Source organism: Ipomoea triloba, chromosome 6 (genome assembly GCF_003576645.1).
Source record: "Ipomoea triloba cultivar NCNSP0323 chromosome 6, ASM357664v1".
Taxonomy (NCBI): domain Eukaryota; kingdom Viridiplantae; phylum Streptophyta; class Magnoliopsida; order Solanales; family Convolvulaceae; genus Ipomoea; species Ipomoea triloba.
The window spans coordinates 21,064,545-21,083,074 of NC_044921.1; the positions used below are offsets into that span (position 1 = coordinate 21,064,545).

At 35.4% G+C, this 18,530-nt stretch overlaps 3 protein-coding genes across 4 annotated transcripts; 1 reads left to right on the forward strand and 2 right to left on the reverse strand.

Annotated features, from left to right (window-relative positions):
• Nucleotides 1-330: 330 nt before the first annotated feature.
• On the forward strand, nucleotides 331-2,947 carry LOC116022087 (F-box/kelch-repeat protein At1g51550). Its single transcript, XM_031262647.1, has 2 exons — nucleotides 331-1,026; nucleotides 1,809-2,947. The coding sequence occupies exons 1-2, from the start codon at nucleotides 621-623 to the stop codon at nucleotides 2,783-2,785; spliced, it is 1,383 nt and encodes a 460-aa protein (XP_031118507.1). The 5' UTR covers nucleotides 331-620; the 3' UTR covers nucleotides 2,786-2,947.
• Nucleotides 2,948-3,295: 348 nt separating this feature from the next.
• On the reverse strand, nucleotides 3,296-8,000 carry LOC116022086 (uncharacterized membrane protein At1g16860-like). Of its 2 annotated transcripts, none has more exons than XM_031262645.1 (5): nucleotides 7,719-8,000; nucleotides 5,097-6,055; nucleotides 4,768-4,923; nucleotides 4,276-4,487; nucleotides 3,296-3,794 (listed from the first exon to the last, which is right to left on the reverse strand). In XM_031262645.1, exons 2-5 carry the CDS (start codon nucleotides 5,988-5,990, stop codon nucleotides 3,602-3,604), a joined length of 1,455 nt encoding a protein of 484 aa, XP_031118505.1. In that variant the 5' UTR covers nucleotides 5,991-6,055; nucleotides 7,719-8,000; the 3' UTR covers nucleotides 3,296-3,601. The 2 variants fall into 2 exon arrangements, with proteins under 2 accessions (XP_031118505.1, XP_031118506.1); XM_031262646.1 differs by lacking the exon at nucleotides 7,719-8,000 and adding an exon at nucleotides 7,502-7,634.
• A 7,845-nt stretch (nucleotides 8,001-15,845) lies between these two features.
• LOC116021612 lies at nucleotides 15,846-18,218 on the reverse strand. The gene is made up of 2 exons (XM_031262063.1): nucleotides 17,803-18,218; nucleotides 15,846-16,096 (listed from the first exon to the last, which is right to left on the reverse strand). The coding sequence occupies exon 1, from the start codon at nucleotides 18,104-18,106 to the stop codon at nucleotides 17,834-17,836; it is 273 nt and encodes a 90-aa protein (XP_031117923.1). The 5' UTR covers nucleotides 18,107-18,218; the 3' UTR covers nucleotides 15,846-16,096; nucleotides 17,803-17,833.
• Between the last annotated feature and the right edge of the window lie 312 nt (nucleotides 18,219-18,530).

Sequence of the window (18,530 nt, forward strand, 5' to 3'; positions counted from 1 at the left end):
CTCCTAATTACAATTCCTACCGGACCTAAGAATTCGAAATCCACAAATGGATGGATGACAATTCCCTCCCGCCAAACACCCTAATTCGAGTGATAAAAAAATTGTGTTTAATTTCCAATTAGTCCATGAAGTAGAGGGCCGGGGTGGTTCGGACTTGAGAAAAATAGAAGATTACTCCCCAGTTTTCAGCTTCATTCTCAGTGTTCAAACTAGGAAAATTATCATGGTAGTTCAGTATAAAATCATCAAAAAGTTGGTATTTCTTCTTAGTTTGAAACGATTAAAAATATGGTGCCTGCTTTTTCTGTATTGTACTACTGATTAGTGGGAAATAATGTCACAGAGACGTGTTCTCGTTATTGTAAACGAAAGCAGACAAACAACTCCGTTGTCTCCATTTATGGAGTCCCTTTCAAGAATGTGTCAAGAAAAGGAACAAAGCTGTAGGATTGGTGGTGGTAGTAGTCGCAGTGGCAGTAAAAGAAAAAAAAATGGTTCAACACTGTGAAATTGGAGCAAGAGGGAAGAAAATGGAGCCATCCCTCAACCCCAACAAGGTAAAAATTGTGACCTGAGAAAGAAGAAGAAGAGAGAGAGAAATAGGGAGAGAGAGGGGTTCCATGGCTACAGCTAGCCCTAGCGTCAATCGATCATCACCAATAAGCATTATAGCCAAAGACCATCTTTTCTCCATCTTGTTATTGCTGCCCATAGATTCAATCTTGAGCTTTGCGATGACTTGCAGGAGGTTTAAGTCGCTGTCTTGCTCTGATTCCCTCTGGGAATCCATCTGCAGGAGGGATTGGGGCCAGTCCTCGGTGGATGCACTCAAACCCTTTCTTGAAACCAAGCAGGGAATCTCTTGGAAAAACATTTACCATCAAATTCACCAGTTGGATTCTCTGTGTTGCAGCAGAATCTTGAGTAATCCCCAGACTGAGGAGCTGCTTCCCAGGCCCAGGGCTTCTCATTCCCTCAACTTTGTTTCCAATTGCCTGGTTCTCTTTGGTGGAGGTTGTGAGGGAGGTCAGTTTTCATTACCAGTTCTTCAATTTTTGTTTCTGATTATCTGTTTCAGTAGATGAATGGTTGCTTTTCTCTGCTATTTTTCTGTTGTGATGGTAGATTTTTTTTCTTTTGGGTGACGAGGGAAACCCGTAATCACACCAGGTAAACTCCACCCTTGTAACCTAGTCGGCAAAGGACTGTAAGAGTTAAATCAATCTAAATACTGGCTCAAACCCAGAAGCCAATAGGCCACTAGGAGTCAAATTTAGAATAGCCCGACCAACTTGGCTAGTGTTGCCCTCGCTGTGATGGTAGATTTTCTTGTATTCACAATGATATTTAGCTAATGCTTCATTTGTTGATGAGTTAGTGGAAGAGGTGTTCCAGTAGGAGATGGTGCTGCCTGATTGATTGCAACTTTTGATGCTTTTCTAGTGTCTTGATCTAAGTAGTACTTTGATTCTCCATTATTAGTTTGCATAAATGGTTTTTCTTGTTTCCCTCATCTCTGCTTCTCCAAAAAGCCAGGCAACGGGCGACAAATGAGATAATGAAAACTATTAGACAGGAACTCTTTCTTGTTAAGGAATGAAATTCCCATGGTTGCATTCATTGGTAAATCTTTTCTTTATCCAATATACCAGCAGAAATGGCACCTTACAGGCTTAGGAAAGTTTCTGTTTTTCATGCTTTATGATTCTTAAATGGACTCGATGGGAACTTAACTCGATATGTATTGATTTTCCGGAGATAGTACTGGTTTCTTTAACTGTTTTTTTTTGCCTGTTCTTTACCCTTAGGTCGGCATCTTGATGATACATGGGTAGCGTACATAGGTAGTGACTTCCGGAAAATAGTGAAGTGGAAAAAGATAGATTCAGGCAGTCCAAGTGGGCGGTTTGGGCACTCGTGCATAGTCATTGGCGATTTTCTGGTCCTCTTTGGAGGGATCAACGACCTTGGGGTGCGCCAAAACGATGCGTGGGTGGGGCAAGTATCGTTACATGATTCGTGTGGTGTTACGTTGTCTTGGAGATTACTTGATGTGGGCACAGCTATTGCTCCCCCGCCTCGAGGGGCTCATGCTGCTTGTAACATTGACAAAACGAGGATGCTAATTCATGGAGGCATTGGCTTGTCTGGCCACAGATTAGGCGATACTTGGGTTGTGGACTTTTCGGAAGATCTTCACTTTGGAGTGTGGCGAGAAATAGTAACCCACCCATTCCCTCCATCGCGTTCTGGGCATACGTTAACCTACATAGGAGGAAACCAAATCATCCTGTTTGGAGGGCGAGGAGCAGGGTACGAGGTGCTCAATGATGTATGGCTCTTTGATGCATCTGAAGGCCATTGGAGATGGGTACAGTTATTCTTTGACTTGCAAAATATACCCCACGGTTTGGCCCTCCCTCGCGTTGGTCACTCTGCCAATCTCATCTTAGGCCGAAGACTTCTGATCTATGGAGGAGAAGACTCGTATAGACATAGAAAAGACGACTTTTGGGTGCTGGATATCAGCTCAATGTCGGGTATTAAACTGCAGCCTGCTGTGACTCCGAATCCAAAGAAACCGATTTCTAAAGTGTGGAGGCAGCTGAGGGCAAAGGGCGATAAACCCGACCCCAGATCATTCCACCGCGCCTGTGTGGATCATTCGGGCCGTTACCTTTACATCTTTGGTGGAATGATAGACGGCTTACTTCAGCCTGCAGAATCATCCGGTTTAACATTTGATGGAGGGCTATTTCTCCTCGAGATTGTGCTGCAGTGCTAAGAAAAGCTTGTAAAAGTGATGTTATTCTGATCTAGAGATGTTAATCCTAAGAAGCTTGTAAATGTGGTGTTTGTGGTAACCTAAATGAAGACAGAACCAGAAATTGGAAAGGCACAACAGTTTTCTTTTCCTGGGAAAAATTTGCAGGTGAGCTTAGATGCACATGTTGCTGATGCCATGCATCCAACATAAAAACCAACCATCAATCTGATCTTTTGGCTTGGGTATGGAGCAGCCTTAAATCTCGAGGTCAGTTGTCCCACCCAATAGAGGTGCTTACAATCCAGCTAAGGGGATTAGTCACTATGTCCAACAGTGGAAACCCTAGGCTACCCCAAAAAAAAACAAATCTGTTAGCAATTAAACAAGGTTGTTTGTTGGGTTTAAGGATCCTTTTGTGGGAAGATTAAGCATTGGTTCTGTCTACTTTTAGCTCACAAAATATGTGATGGAAAAGACAAAAAGTTATATTTGTTCAGAAAGTAGTAATTAATGAATGAAGGCTAAAAGGGAAAAAAAAGCCCCATGAAATTCTCATCTGATACAAAGAACCAACAGAACTGTTTTCCTCAACTCCAGCATAACCACAATCTGTTCAAACAAAACATGTAACCACTCCCCATTACAAAATCTTTCATGCTTTAAGAGTGAACCGAAAAAAAATTTAAAAAAATAATAATAAAAATGAAAGCCTACTAACTATACACAAAATTAGATATCAACTATATGTTCAAACAACCAATATTCTGTCACCCCTTAACTATGGCATCACTGCATTACTTCTATCACCATCTATACTGCAACACGCAAACTATATCACACTGGTATGACATCGGTTTTTGATGCATCTTCACATCTCAAAACTATGCCCTCGAGGCTAGCTGGAAATATACATTTCATCCACTGACATCCGGTTGTGAATGGCTCGGGAGGAGGTACGATCATAAGCACATTTTCGTTCCTTTGTACTACTCCCATTACACTAACTGTGCTTCCTTCTTTGATATACCTGCCCGGAAAAATAAGCAATTAGCATCCATCTCGGAGAATTCTCCTCTTAGTAATGTGGGACGGGAGAAACTCAGGAAATAGTTAAAAACAGGATTAGAAGCATTTAATTCCAACAATGAATTCTATTTGTAAACTTTCTGTTTTCTGTTGACTTGGTAACCACAAGATTACAAGTTCCAACTCCCAACGGGGGCAGCCTATTGGCCTTTCTTGGTTTGAGCCAGTCAACTATGGGCAACCTAGGCTGATTTACCTCCTTGTGGTCCTTTATTGGCTAGGATCATAAGGTCGGGTTTACCCAGTACACACCCTCGGGTAGTGACGGGTTTCCAACTTTCTATCCTCCAAATAGGTGAGGAATTAATGCATCTTTCCAGGTTACAATCCAACTTTCAAAACAAATGGAGAGTAAAGCACGATCGAGGAAAGAAAAACCAAGCCACGTAATCAATTTAGAGAGAGAGAGAGAGAGATTTTACCCTTCCTTCAATCGCATTACGCGATCATCGCTTGAAAGTTTCCTCTCTCCCAACCACCTGATAAATTCTGGGGACAACTCCTTATTCACAGGGTTGACATCAATAACCACAGACTCATCCACGTACGGTGTGACCTTCGCTCCATAGCCAGTTTTAACCAACGCTCTCAATCCAGACTGAAAATCAGAGATGTAAAAGTCGACCACGTGTTTCTGAAAGAAAATATAGGGCATTCTTGTCAAATATTTAAACATCAGCAACCTAAAAATGAAAGTATTACCAAAAACATAACTTGTATCCTTAATTCCTAGATTCGAAGAGGTAAAATTCAGAAACTAAATATCACAATAAAACAATAGTATACCTGTATGTAAATTATTTTTTTGCCAATAATATAGCGGCACTTAAATAACATTTAAATAAAAGTTATTTCACTTGATATATAATGCATTTAAACTAACAAAACGCTCAAAAAGCAATTTAGCTACTGACTTCTGATGATCTAAGTCCCCAGGTAAAACGACGGTGTGTGGGATTTGCAGCTTTGGAATCCCAGCCCCGGTACTCATACAAACTTGTAGACGTATAGATACACCTAGGAACCTTCTGGAAGGACGATTCAAGAGGGACGTTTCCGCAGGTCACCACCTTTACAAATATTAAATTTAGTATCCAAAAATGAATATCACCAAGATAACTTCAAATAGGTAAACACAAGTGATAATCATAAAGATAGAGTGACCAACTATCTAGTGTCAATATCACCTGAAAGTCAGATCACGATGAAAAATGTCTCATCATCTTATGGAGAAAGCACTTACCCCGGAAACCTTGACGTATTGCCCATTTTTTGCAGTTCTTAATTCAGCATCTGGATATCGACCAATGAAACCAATGATAGCTCTTCTTCCCCAGCACGAGTTCCACATGAACAACGCAGCAACAATCCCGAATAGAACTATAACAACGATTAGAAGTATGGGGTTGTGCACGGCTCCAAGAATAAACCCACCAGCAATGAAGCCCATGACAAACAGCAAAATCATTGCCCACAAGATAGGTTTTGGGAAGTTCCTTCTGAAGGAGAACTCATCATTTTGAGTAAGAGTTGTCACAGCCTGGTTGCTTGCAATAGAAGGACCGTGCATTTTCATGGAGCCCATAGAGTCCAATTGACCAGAGAGCTTTCTTGGTGCCCCAGAAGAGTTCAGTGGGCCCGATGAGATGGGACCAGAAGTAATAAGACCTGTAGCAGGTAAAACTGGTGGTTGAGGTCCAGAATTTTGGCGGCCAGTTGCTCCACCAGATTGAGGTCCAGAAGACTTTTTTATAGGCTCCCCGTGCTTATTGAGAGGACCAGAATTAGATTTCTTCATTGAAGCTGAACCAGTTACCATTGACGACGAAATAGGACCTGAGGTTGAGTAGGCAGCCCTAGCAGCAGCACTAGGATTGATAGGCCCGGAATGCGAAGCATTTCCTGCAAACGATCCTGATCTTGATGGGGCGTTACTTATAGGACCAGATTTTCTTGACTTGGAGCCATCCACAGGGATATCAAACATTTTTCCAAGCTCTCCCGACTTCTTGATATCACCACCAGTATAGGGCATGGCCACAGAACTCATCGTTGGGGCCTTTTCTTTTGGCTGCTCAGGCCGGCCCGATACATAGAGGCCATTGCTGAGCTGATGAGATGGGAATCTAGAACCCATCAAGCAATCCTATGAACTTATGAAACACGCCCTCGCGCAAGCACACACCAATGCAAATATTTGACCTTAATTAAGTATAAGCAAAAAGAATGCATCAGGCAAAAGCTTTACATAATCAACTACATGACAAATGCCCCGGTATCACATAAATTTATTAACAATAACAAGAACACAAGTAATCATATACATGAAAATAAGACCAATTCATAAATAAGAAAGGGTAAGGGGAAAGCATATTCACTCACAAAGAGATATTTGCATATAATCTGATATAATACCCAGATTTTGAGAAGTCAAGACTATACTGTTGGAGAAGGGAAACCGAGAATAAACTTTAAATTAATATTGAAAAATAACTAACTTGTGGATATAGCTCCTTAGAGCTATATTCTTAAGATAAACCCCAGCTAGGGAAAGATCAATAGAAAGTAAAACAGAATTATGACTTAAAACCATACTTGAATCAATATGGAATAAGGGGCCGATGATCAAACAACAAAGTAACACCTTATCACATTCCTTTTGAAAAACAGAAACACATAATCCACTGTATTATTAACAGATGGAACAACCAATCATGACTGAGGAAGGAAAAAAGAGCAACAAGATAAACGGTTTCATAAATACTATGCAAGTGAGATAGAATGAATGAAGTAAACTGTGATGGCTGACTTACACGCAGAGGAATACTTTACACTGAATATTTCAGAACAGGAAATAGGAAATAACATTTACATTTATTACGAGCCTAACACTCTAGTGTAAGCTAGAGGAAGCACAAAGGATTATGTTTTCATCAATTGCTAGAAGGGCAAACAGTGACAATGGTAAGGTATCCCAGATAGATTTATTTGTTTAACAATAATAATAACTCCAAGAAGGTTTGCACACATTCCCCAGAACCCCTCCATAGTTTTTTTGTTTTTTTTTTTAAACCAACCCCTCCATAGTTAAGTCTAGTAAAGTTCGGAGTAGTAAATATGATTAATAGAGGAATGAAATTTCACCAGTCCAGTCTCTGGGTCACATATTTATAAAATGAAGGATGTAGAAGTTCAAATTGTTAGTTCTTAATCTGGAAGATTCAAATTACATGTAAGTATTGATAATTTAAACAGCTTTGAAATCCTTAACTATTCTAGGTAAGATCTGAAACAAACGGCACAAAAAAAACCAACAACTCTGCATTGACTCTGTGGATTTCAAGTCTAAAATCCAAATGAAGCCAAAATGAATTAAAAAAATCACATGGCAGTGGGTAGAAAAGTTTAGATCAGACAAGCCAAATGACATCAGAAGTTTTACTACAAAAATACCAAATCTGAATCACAAAACAATATAATATATAAACCAAACAATAAAATAAAAAGGAAATTTATGATCAACCCAATTTTCCAACAAATTGAGAATCAGGGAAAAAAATAAACTCCCCACACCCCACAATTTGCAGAACCCCAAGATTCAGTCTTTCCACTGGGCAATTAAGAAAAACCCAGCAGTCACATACTCACATATTGTTCTTGATATTCAACTTCAGTGTTCAAAATACACTTTCTATCCAAAATGAGATAATAAGTGATAACTTTCCCAACCAAAATCCAAAGGAGAAACATTCCCACTCCACTACTCTGAGCCAAATCAACTATGCCCAAGTAACAGAGAAAAAACAAAGGGCCAAAATGGGCACAAAGGAAAAGTAAAGATCTGGGTCATTGTATTTGTATATACCTGAGAAAGCAGTAGATCAAAAACCCTGAAGAGAATTCAAAACAGCATTTTCATGTTTGTGTTGCTGGTATAGGGAACCGCTTGTTAGTACCAGCAGTAGTACAACTAGCTGAGATTGTGGTACGATCCCATCACCATCCGGTAGCTTGCTTTTCTCTCTCTATCTCTATCTCTCTCCCTCTCCTCGAATCTTCAGAGAGCCGCAACAACTGGTGGGTTGTCTCTTCCGGCAATAACCTCCAAACACAGGTAAGCAAAAATAAAAAAGGAAGCAGAAAACTAAAAGGGTTTATATACTACTCTAATAATCACACTGGTTTTATATATTATATATATAAATATGTAAATTTAGAGAGAGAAAATGACTGTGTGACTGTGTGTTGTTGTGATTTGTGAGAGAGACAGTAAGAGGTTTTTCTATAATAATAATTATTATTATTATTATTTAAAAAAAAAAAAAAGGGATTCGCGAAGCACACCTTTCACCTCCTCCTCTGCACGTTTTCCCTGAGTGATTGGCTCAAGGCTTTGCCTTCACTGCCGTTACTTATACTGAATCTTCCAAAATGATAATGTACTCCCATATATTTTATTAATTAAATAAAAGAAGAAAAATATTCATAATTTATTTTGAAAAATACTTTTTTCCTCTCCAAAATTTTCACTCATGACCACACTTCTATTTGTTGAGTGACTATAAATTAGTTGATCTTACTACTAATTAAAAAATAAATTTAGTTATCAATTAAATAATGTTACATTGCCAAAAACCTTATGATCTGGTGGCAGTCCTGGTTTACACTCCCACATGGATGATGAGTGGAGGCAACTGTTGACTCTTTGTGTTTCAGTAGGTTGAGAAAGTAGCTATGAACAAATACTACATTGTAACAGAGTCAATAGTACTCAAAATAATAATAATAATAATGTTACGTTAATAAAGAAAGTTTGTAAGAGAAATATTTTCTATCGTGACGACATATCATCAGTAGTAATAGTAATTTTTTCTTTCTTTCTTTTCATTCAATCAGTGTGAAACATGTGACAGGAGTATTATTTTCTGTAGCAATACTTAATATTTTCTTTTTCAATCGAATCATGTCAGTATGTCACTAATAAATAAATAAAGGGATGGCTACAACTTTCATGGGTAATTGTTAAATTTATCCCTAATTCTTGTTCGTGCTCATGTTTTATCCTTTAACTTTTATCCAATTTGCTCTTTTTGTCTCTAGTTTTGTAGTAATTGTTATTTTCGGCCTAATTATTGGCAATATCTTCTTTCAAAATTATTTTCAATATAAAACATTTTAATTGGTTGCAACTCTCCACATTTGTGTCGCAAATCTTTAATTTAAAAACTTGAGAACAAAGCAATTGAATTCAAAAGTGTAAAATGCAAGGAAATTCAACTACTTCATCCCCTTATTTTCATATTAAATATTAATGGATTGTAAAATGTCAATAAATTCAATTGCTTCGTCTTTAACTTTTTAAAATTAAAGATTCACAATGCAAATGTGGAGAGTTATAGTCAATTAAAATGTCTTGAAAGCAAAAGAAGCTTGATAGAATGTATTGTTCAAGAATTATGCACAAAGTAACAATTACTTGATAACTAGGGACAAAAGGAGTAATTTGGATAAAAGTTTAAGAATAAAATGTAATTACAGTTAAAAACTAATTATGGGAATAACAATTACCCAAAATTTTAGGATTGAAAAATTACAATGTTTCCATAAATAAATATTGTAACAAGTTTTGAGAAATGTGTAGTATTGCGAGAAAATCGCAATCGCTATCTGGATGTGTAATTTATTACTAGTGTAGTTTGTATCTCGTATTCTTGTGCCAAACGGTTACAAATAGCATATTAATTCTATTTAAAACAAATATTTACTATGTTTAAATTGATAAAATGATTATAATGTTCCTTAAATTTAAATTTAAATTAAATAATCCACATTATTCCCACTTTGTTCGAATTAAGTATTTATCATGATTAAGTTATTAAATATTAATCCCAAATCATATTATCACATAAATATACTTTTTTTAAAATGTATTTCACATTATATAGCCACTAATAAAGCATGACACTGTCATAATGACATATTTGTAGTTAGTTCTTGTACTAGGTTTTTTGCTAAACGTTACTCAATCTACACATTCATGTAGTGACAGTGAGTTTTTGTTATCATCCTAAAAAAGGTAATGAAATCATTATAATATTTTACCTGTTTAAAATTTTAAAATTTGAAGGGGAGTTGTAAATTTTAAAGGATTTAATAAGCAAAAGACATTTGCATTTTTTTCTCTCTAAATTTATATAATTTAGAAGAGAGGTTGCTTAACATCATGGTCATCCTTAAAGTGTTATACATGAATGTGTGGTGTTACTAGTGTATTTATATATATTTTACGCAGTATATATTTTGTTGACGATATATATATATATATATATATATATATATATATATATATATATATATATATATATATATATATACACACACACACATATACACACTCACAATTTGTGGTGTAGCTAATTAATAACGACAGGACAAGATGATAAAGTGTGTTGTGAGTATTATGTAGTTATTGTAATTTTCTTAATGTTATATAAATTGACAAATTGTTTCACTAATATCACGTAAATACAAAATTATTTTAAAAAGTTTAAAAAGTGAAATGAGTTTTAATTTATTAAGTACAAATTTAAAATGAATATAAGGAAAATTAAATAAGCAATTATAAAAAGTGAAGCCAATTGTGACTATGATCTTTGAGAGATTGAGGAATTAGTAAAAGTGTACATTGTCATAATGACATCTTATAATCTTATAATTAAGCTAGTCCTTGTACTAGGCTTTCCCCTAAACTTTTTGTGAGGGAGAATTACTAATTTAAAATAATATTTTTAAATTTTAGTTACGGTAATCACAAAATTAATTCAAAGATCGTGACACGCACAATTTCCTTCAAACTTTAAATACTCATTCTGAGATTTGATTTGTGCCCCTTGCCCGCCAACCATTCAACTCTTTTATACTAATTTGAACTTACATATTTTTTCAATATGAAAAAATGCTACTTAAAAGCTTCCAAACTCCATTTATCCAACTCAAAAGTATTGCCATGTAAGGATGAGAAAAGGAAATATATCATTACTTTTTAGGAGTGTTTGGTTCAAGAGATATTTTGCGATAATGTAACATTCTCGAAAATCTCACACAACCTTAAAAATGTAAGGTTTGGTTCACCATTCCTTGTAAAAAATGTGGACAGATCAACACTATTTATCTTAAGAAATCAAAGACTAGAACCTTACTATTATTAAACTTTAAATTTTCAATAATTATAAAATGAGCCTAACCGCGCTCTTAAAAGTTTTAATTAATTATAAAATTAATCTCGCATTTTTTTTACTAAAACCTTCAACCATTGATTAACCCTGATGAACGGCTAAAATTAGTCTTCACTTTTTACTAGAGGATCATTATTCTCATTTGATCTTGTCCTGTTGTGGGCTGTGGGTTGTTTGTGTGTGTATTAGTAGCTAGTGCAAAAGGTTAGAGTAGTTTATTTATTTATTTTTTTTATTTTTGATTATACGGAGGGATAACCCCGAAACAAGAGAACTTAGTATACTATAACACCACAACGCACACTAGGGATGCCAGTAGTTGCAAATTCAAAAGGAAGCAAAAGCCATTTGAATTTTTTTTTAAAAAAAAATTATATCATTATATTATATTTAAAATAAAGGTTACTTGACATCCTGACAATCCTTAACCCATGGACATGATCATTGTTGTGCCGCTGGATCTAAATTATATTAATGGGAAACTCAAAGTGTTATTCCTTTTTTTTTTTTTTTTTTTATAAATAAGATTTCCCTACTTCTTCATACTATATTACGTCCCAAGATTTATGAAGGAGGTAAATCTCAAGTTGCACAAATAATTATAGATTACCCTTGTGGCTTGTACATTTTTGCATAGAGTTAATACCTGATATAGTCCTTGACTATAGTGGTTTTACTCAATTTAGTCCTAAATGACTTTTTGTGCTCAATTTAGTCCTCGACTTTAATGGTTTTACTCAATTTAGTCTTTTGTTAAAAATTCTGTTAGTGGACGGTTAGAAATATGGTTCTAATGGTAATTTCTCGTCCTTCATCCCATTTAGGATGATTCCTTCTTCTTCCACTTATTAAGATCCATGCAGAAATGTAAATTTTCGTAGCCAAATATTTATTAACTCTGTATTTATTTATTTAGGATTGAAGTTGATTTAGTGCGAAAATTTACATTTTTGCGTGGATCTTAATAAGGGGAAGAAGAAGAAATCATCCTAAATGGGATGGAGGATGAGAAATTACCATTAGGACCGTATTTATAAACGTTAACTAACAGAATTTTTAACAAAGGACTAAATTGGGTAAAACCATCAAAGTCGATGACTATATTGAGCACAAAAAGTCATTTAGGACTAAATTGAGTAAAACTACTATAGTCGAGGACTATATTGGGTATTAACTCTTTTTGCATACAATAGATCTTTATCATTATTAGTGATTGGTCAACATCTTCTAATGACCACTCAAGTTTCTAGTGGGATTTAAACTCTCATCTACTGTTGAAAGCAAGACTAAACGTTGATTAGTCGGCGTGTTATGCGTCTATTTTTAATGTGATTATATGTTATATATGTTTCGTTAATAATATAAAAATTAAAGAAGAGGATATAACTTTTATAAATATAAAATATACACATGATATTATTAAATTTTATTACAGTAATTACTTCCATTCATACATAGTTATGGTCGATATTGTGATTAAACAACACAACACACGACATATGCGTCTTGAGGCTTTGTCCAAACAATTCAACTGTTAAAGCCTTCTCAAGAATGGGTGAATGGTCTAGTTAGGACTGATTTTTTGATTTGTGTGGTCCTGTGCTGGTAAATAAGTGAGATCCTATCAAAGTATAAATAAACTGCGAATTGAAGAAAGATTGCAAAAAGAAAAATACAAAAAATTTAATTTTGGGCCAATATAATCACAAATACATACACTAACTATTAAGACAGGGCTGGACTAGGGGTCCCCAAAATTTTGAGGCCCTGTGCGATCGCACATCTTGCACGCCCTAAAATCCGGTCCTTGATCTAGCGATTAATCTAGGGGCAAACTGCATGTCCTAGTTAGAAAGACCAAGAGTGCCCCTTGACCCCATCTTATGTCCAAATCGATATGATATATCCAGCTTACTTTCTGATGCAGTTGATTTGTTCCGTTGGGCATAATTTATAGACGTTATAGACTTATAGTGTTGCTGTTGGGACACATTTTAGTATTTTACAACCTAAGGGTGCAACAACGTAACACCGAATTGAAATTCAAATTTGTTGGAAATGTTAAGGTTGTTTTGCAAGCAATTCAAGAAGACAAGTAGTTAATTAATTACTGTATTTGTTAAGATTCGATCAAAACCAAAAGATCTTTGTTCACCAAAGTGACATTGCGGCAATACATGACTTTTGATTCAAGTAAAAGGAATTGAATTTCCTATACACCTAGAAAGCTTAGGGGAGAACTGAGAACCAATCGCACCCGTTCACTTGTTAAGATTTAACAGATCATATGTAATTAAAAAAAAAAATATTGGTGGCATAACTCGAATTTTGGTGCAAGTAATATGTGTTAAAAGTGTAAGTAACTGATGCAAGAGTGCAAGTAAAATTACTTAAAAGTGCAATCATTTTCAGTTAATAATGTGAATGAAGGTTATACCCTTCATTTATGTCAGTTTTTTCTATTAAGTTTTTTTTTTATACGTTATGCTATAAAAGTTGTACTTTACAATATTTTGAACAAACATACCCTTACCGTTATAATTTCTGTTATCTTTTCCATTATTGTTACCATGCACATGCATCCACCATATATTTTATTATCTTCTTCAATAATAATAAATATATACACATGGAGTTATATGTTCATTATTTCATAAAATATAAATATAAAATTTATAAAAATGTTTTACATTATTATTATTATTTACAATAATTTAAAAATATCAAATTTAAATAAATTTAAAATTTTAATATAAAATATTGATATTGGGCATAATTTTTGCGCATCGCGTATAAAAAAATACTAGGAAAACATTCAAAATTGTTGATTTTAATTTGTTCAAATACATCAAAAGGAGGATTGATCATCCAAAATATAAAGATTCTGATGGAAGGAAGATAAAGCACACAAAAAGTGTTGTGAAGGAAGATAAGGCACACAGAGTGTATAGTTTTTAAAATTTTGCTATAAATATGTAAGCCACATTGCATACCTCAAGTTCTATATTACCACTAACAATCAAGTTAAAATATGAAGACATGGTTTTTTTGTCATTGATGCGAAATGCTTAGGGTGCAGTGGCCCTTTGCTTGTAGGGCGTGCAGTATGTTATTCCTCATATTAAGCAACTCTAAACCTTTGGTAAAATATTCTGCTTGATTGAAAAGATTATAAGAATATCTCCCACACGTTCAATTCCCATTCCAGTCTTCAAAATCCTTGCAAGGATTTTGGAGACTGGAATGGTTACGCCATGGGAGATATTCCTATAGCTTTTCAATCAAGCAGAATATTTTATCAAAAAGTATAGAGTTGCTTAACATGAACAACATTCTTCATGCATACAAGCAAAGGGCATTACACCGGAAACCTTCGGTCCAAGATACCTTATTCAAGATGCAATTCGAGCTGCCATAAACAATGTTGAGGTGCGACTTCAATGTGTAGCATACTATCTTATTAACTATTTCATTGAAGTTAGAATTTGTTTTAACCCTTCTGTTGGCTGAGGATGTCTCACTGAAGACATTTATTTTTCAATTCAAGACTTTGCAAATCTATCTTTAATTTTCATGCATGTATGCAATAAAATTGTTTGGTTGGTTTGTAGATAGGGATGTCAACGGGACGGGGTGGGGGCAGGGGACATACCCCATCCTCGCCCCCGACTTTCTTCCCCATTCTCCATCCCCGTCCCCGTCCCCACCGGGGAGGGAAAAATTCCCCCATCCCCATCCCCACGGGGATTATTCGGGGGCGGGGAATCCCCCTCCCCGTTTATAAGTTATAATACCCTGCACCCTATATAAGCCTCATTTTCATCACCTCCTAGATTCCAAATTCCTATCGGAGTCCATTATTCATCATAGCTTACCTCTGAAAGGGATGGAAACCAGTTGTTATACCATGGACCATGGTCCACCTATCTAAATTGTGTATTTTTAGTATTAGAATTGTGAACATCTACAATATAAATTGTATTTCTTTTTTGAAGAGATAAATTGTATTTCTAATTTTTGAGAATTTGTGAATACAATGCAAAGACTAACATGTATATCTTAAATAAGCTCAAAGCTTATTTGGTAATTTATATCGTGGACCAAGGATTGTGCACCCCGATCCAAAACAACTTCTTAACTTTTCCTCCTATCACATTGAACGAGGGAGAAAAAACTCTAAATAACCCATTGTTGGAGATGTCCTTATTCACCCCTCCAAAATTTTACCTTCTTAATTTTTCCTCCTGTCAAGAGAAAAGATTATGAGAAAGTAAAAAAGCATTTTCCTTTATAAAGGCAAAATTAATCCTAAATTTCACCCGACATTGGATTTAAACCAAGTAAAACGCTCATTTACAATTTTTGCATTTGTAATGGCAAAATTACTTGTAAGTTTCATCTGACATAGCGCATTATGAATTTATGATCGCCTATCATTTTCCATTGACCACTGGCCAAATCTGGGAGGAACAGATATTATTGCGAAAAGTGCTTGAGAAATAGTGTCCACATGAGAATATCTCAAGGTGTACCAATGGCCACTTGGTACGTGTAGTCTGAGTAGAACCCACATAAAATTTTTCAGTAATATGTTGACAACTGCCTGCAGGTAATTGTCTTGAAGCAATCAGTTAGCTGTTCGTCACCAGACAAGGTTGATCAACTGTCACCTAACACATGAAATTTGAATCAATCAAGCCAACCTGTCCTTTCAAGCTAACCAACTTGCCCTTTAATCACCGTTCACACAATAGCCATGCCCATCAGAATTTAGCATTATTATAAAAATTGAGTCTTCATGATTACTTTAAAGTTGCAAATGGAACAACATTTATATCACATAATCCCGGCAAACTTGATAGTCAACATGGTAAGGGTTTTCAGAAATTTATTTTGTTGATCCAAGATTGGACTTTCAATACTTGTACTTTTGATACATTGAAACAAATAGCAACCATCAGACTTCGGTTCTCGCCCTTGTGAAGTCGCCGCTCAAGCTTTGCAGAATCTGCAACCGAAAGGAAAATCAGCAAGTCAGAGTAGGGAACTATTGCATTTTTATTAAAATGTTAACATACTGACAACACAAATTTGGTTTTTCTCCTTTTTTATCTTCTCTAATAATGGTACTAGCACAAATATCCATTTCTACAGAGGCTTTTTGATAAAAGGCTTTCGCCATTACAGAATACTTGAGAAGACATGTTTTCCCTCTACTGTCTAGCACTCTGAGCGATCACAAATCACAATAGCTTAACAAATGTCAAAGCCAAAACTAACTGAAAAACCTATAAAAATCAATGAATCTACTTTCGTTAATCACTTCGTCAGCTCATTTATAATGTGCCTGTACAATATTGCAATGACTTCACTGGCCATCGGTACACTTCTGTCCCATCAATCATTTCCAACTCTTCCCAAAACACACACACACGTGTATAAGATAAGAATAGTAGTTGCCACAAGTCATTTCGGAGACTGAAGGGCTATTTCAGCAAAACGCAGAATGCAAAGAATTCTCCCACCCCAAACAATGTAAACAATTCATGTTATGAGTTATGACATTATTCTAAGCATCAAATACAGTATACAAAGTCAAATAAAAAATACTACTTGGACTCCAAAAGCTTGCTCCCAACTTTTACTCCCACTAAGTGTTCAATTTTATTGGAGGAAAAAAAAATGGATAAAAATCATGACCCCCTATTATATTAAGCAATCAAAGCATGCCACATCATAGGGAGTAAAAAATGAGAGTACATGTAGAATTACTCAAGTCAAACGAGGTTGCAAATGTATGTTCAATCTATCAAAGTCTTAGGCTAAGAAGCTAAAAGTTACGGAGTATAATATTAAGAAACAAAATGCCTATGAGACATGGAGGAATTCAGTCTGTCTCTGTAGAAATAGAGCATATCACACCATGTGACCAATGACAGTAAAGGATTCTAATAAAAACATATAAATAGAAGGTTGTAGGAGTATGCTTAACAGTCCATTAGAATTGGGAATAGCATCTTGTTCAAAATTTATAGTTTTTATTCCATTACAACTTTGATATCATATCCTAGAAATTTGAAGATGGTAGGTGGAGTGCAATAGTCCATCTAATTGCACAACAGCAACATACCACATGATCCCTCATTTCATCTCATTCAAAGTCAATACTGGAGGAACTGCTTGTTTAAGCAGTACGTCAAACTGGAAACAGGGAAAGCATCTTTTGGGCAATAATAACCACTCCCTTGCCCCCAGTAAATTTAAAAACCATAACAGAAGATGGAAAAGGAATCCTTGATTCCTGGGAAAGCTTTGAGATGGAAGTAGCATAACTGCATAACAGCTGCTAAATTATAGTTTTATACAACATTGATTGTTAAACCATGTTTGCTGTATACAAGGGCAAGAAATAGGTATTCTGAGCACATCTCATGATGTCCAACAGACTGTAACTTTCAGTAAATTGTCAAACCACCAAAAACAAATTAAAACAACATAAAATAAAATAACAATTAGAACAAATAGGCGAAAAGAAGGCCCAAACCCAATCAAAATTTTTAACAAAACATGAACCAATATACATTCGTAAATAATGAATTTAAACAGGATAATTAAGACCTGGTTAACATCAAGAGGAAAATCAAACACTCCTATTACTAATGCGTCACAATAAGTTCAAGGAATCAAATTAAACTTTAAGTATACGCATGATACCTTGAAGGAAAGGAAACGAAATGAAAATGAATCAGTGACTGCCGTGCTCCTTGGCATGCTGTTGATGCTCGAGATGACGGCGCTCCTCGGGAAGAGCGACGAGGTAGGAGAAAGCCATGCCGCCAAAACAGACGTGATAGAGAGGATCGATGGAGTTGGTCTCAATATACTTGGCGTGGTAGTTATCCAAGCCCCTCTTGAACGCATTCTTGAGGTAACTGATGGACAGCATCGGTTTCAGGTGCGCCGGCACCTCCTTCACTTTCATGCCCTTTATCTCGTTGTAGAAGTTCCTCATCGCCATCTTCGTAGAGATCTGATTGAATCCGATTGAAACCCTAACCCTAGCTTCAGGAGATGAAAGTTAAATCTAAATGCGCGTTTGATTTGGTTGTACTGTACTCCGACTCCGTAATTGCCTGAGGATACTTCCGTCCACGTACATTAATTGATTAAAATTTGAAATATGATTGACGAGATATATTAGAAATATTTATTGTTTTTTTTATTTTTTTATTTTTTTATTTTAGAAACTGCAAAATGTAAATTCATATAATTTTCCTGAGCTAAAAAAGAATCCACATTGAGATCACAAATTTTTAGTATTGAACATTTAATAATTTTGTATAAGACACATGTATATATTATAGATATTATGGTTATTTATATATGTATTTATGTTATTCATTAAATTAATAAAATTTTGATATATTATTTTTTTATCGATT

Bases quoted from the DNA above. Each gene is read 5' to 3' on its own strand.
- LOC116022087 (XM_031262647.1), top strand. From the start codon at position 621: ATGGCTACAGCTAGCCCTAGCGTCAATCGATCATCACCAATAAGCATT. The intron at 1,027-1,808 runs GTCAGTTTTCAT...CTTTACCCTTAG, and splicing joins TGGTGGAGGTTGTGAGGGAG to GTCGGCATCTTGATGATACA.
- LOC116022086 (XM_031262645.1), bottom strand. From the start codon at position 5,990: ATGGGTTCTAGATTCCCATCTCATCAGCTCAGCAATGGCCTCTATGTA. The intron at 4,924-5,096 runs GTAAGTGCTTTC...ATATTTGTAAAG, and splicing joins AATACGTCAAGGTTTCCGGG to GTGGTGACCTGCGGAAACGT. The intron at 3,795-4,275 runs GTAAAATCTCTC...TTTTCCGGGCAG, and splicing joins GTAATGCGATTGAAGGAAGG to GTATATCAAAGAAGGAAGCA.
- LOC116021612 (XM_031262063.1), bottom strand. From the start codon at position 18,106: ATGGCGATGAGGAACTTCTACAACGAGATAAAGGGCATGAAAGTGAAG.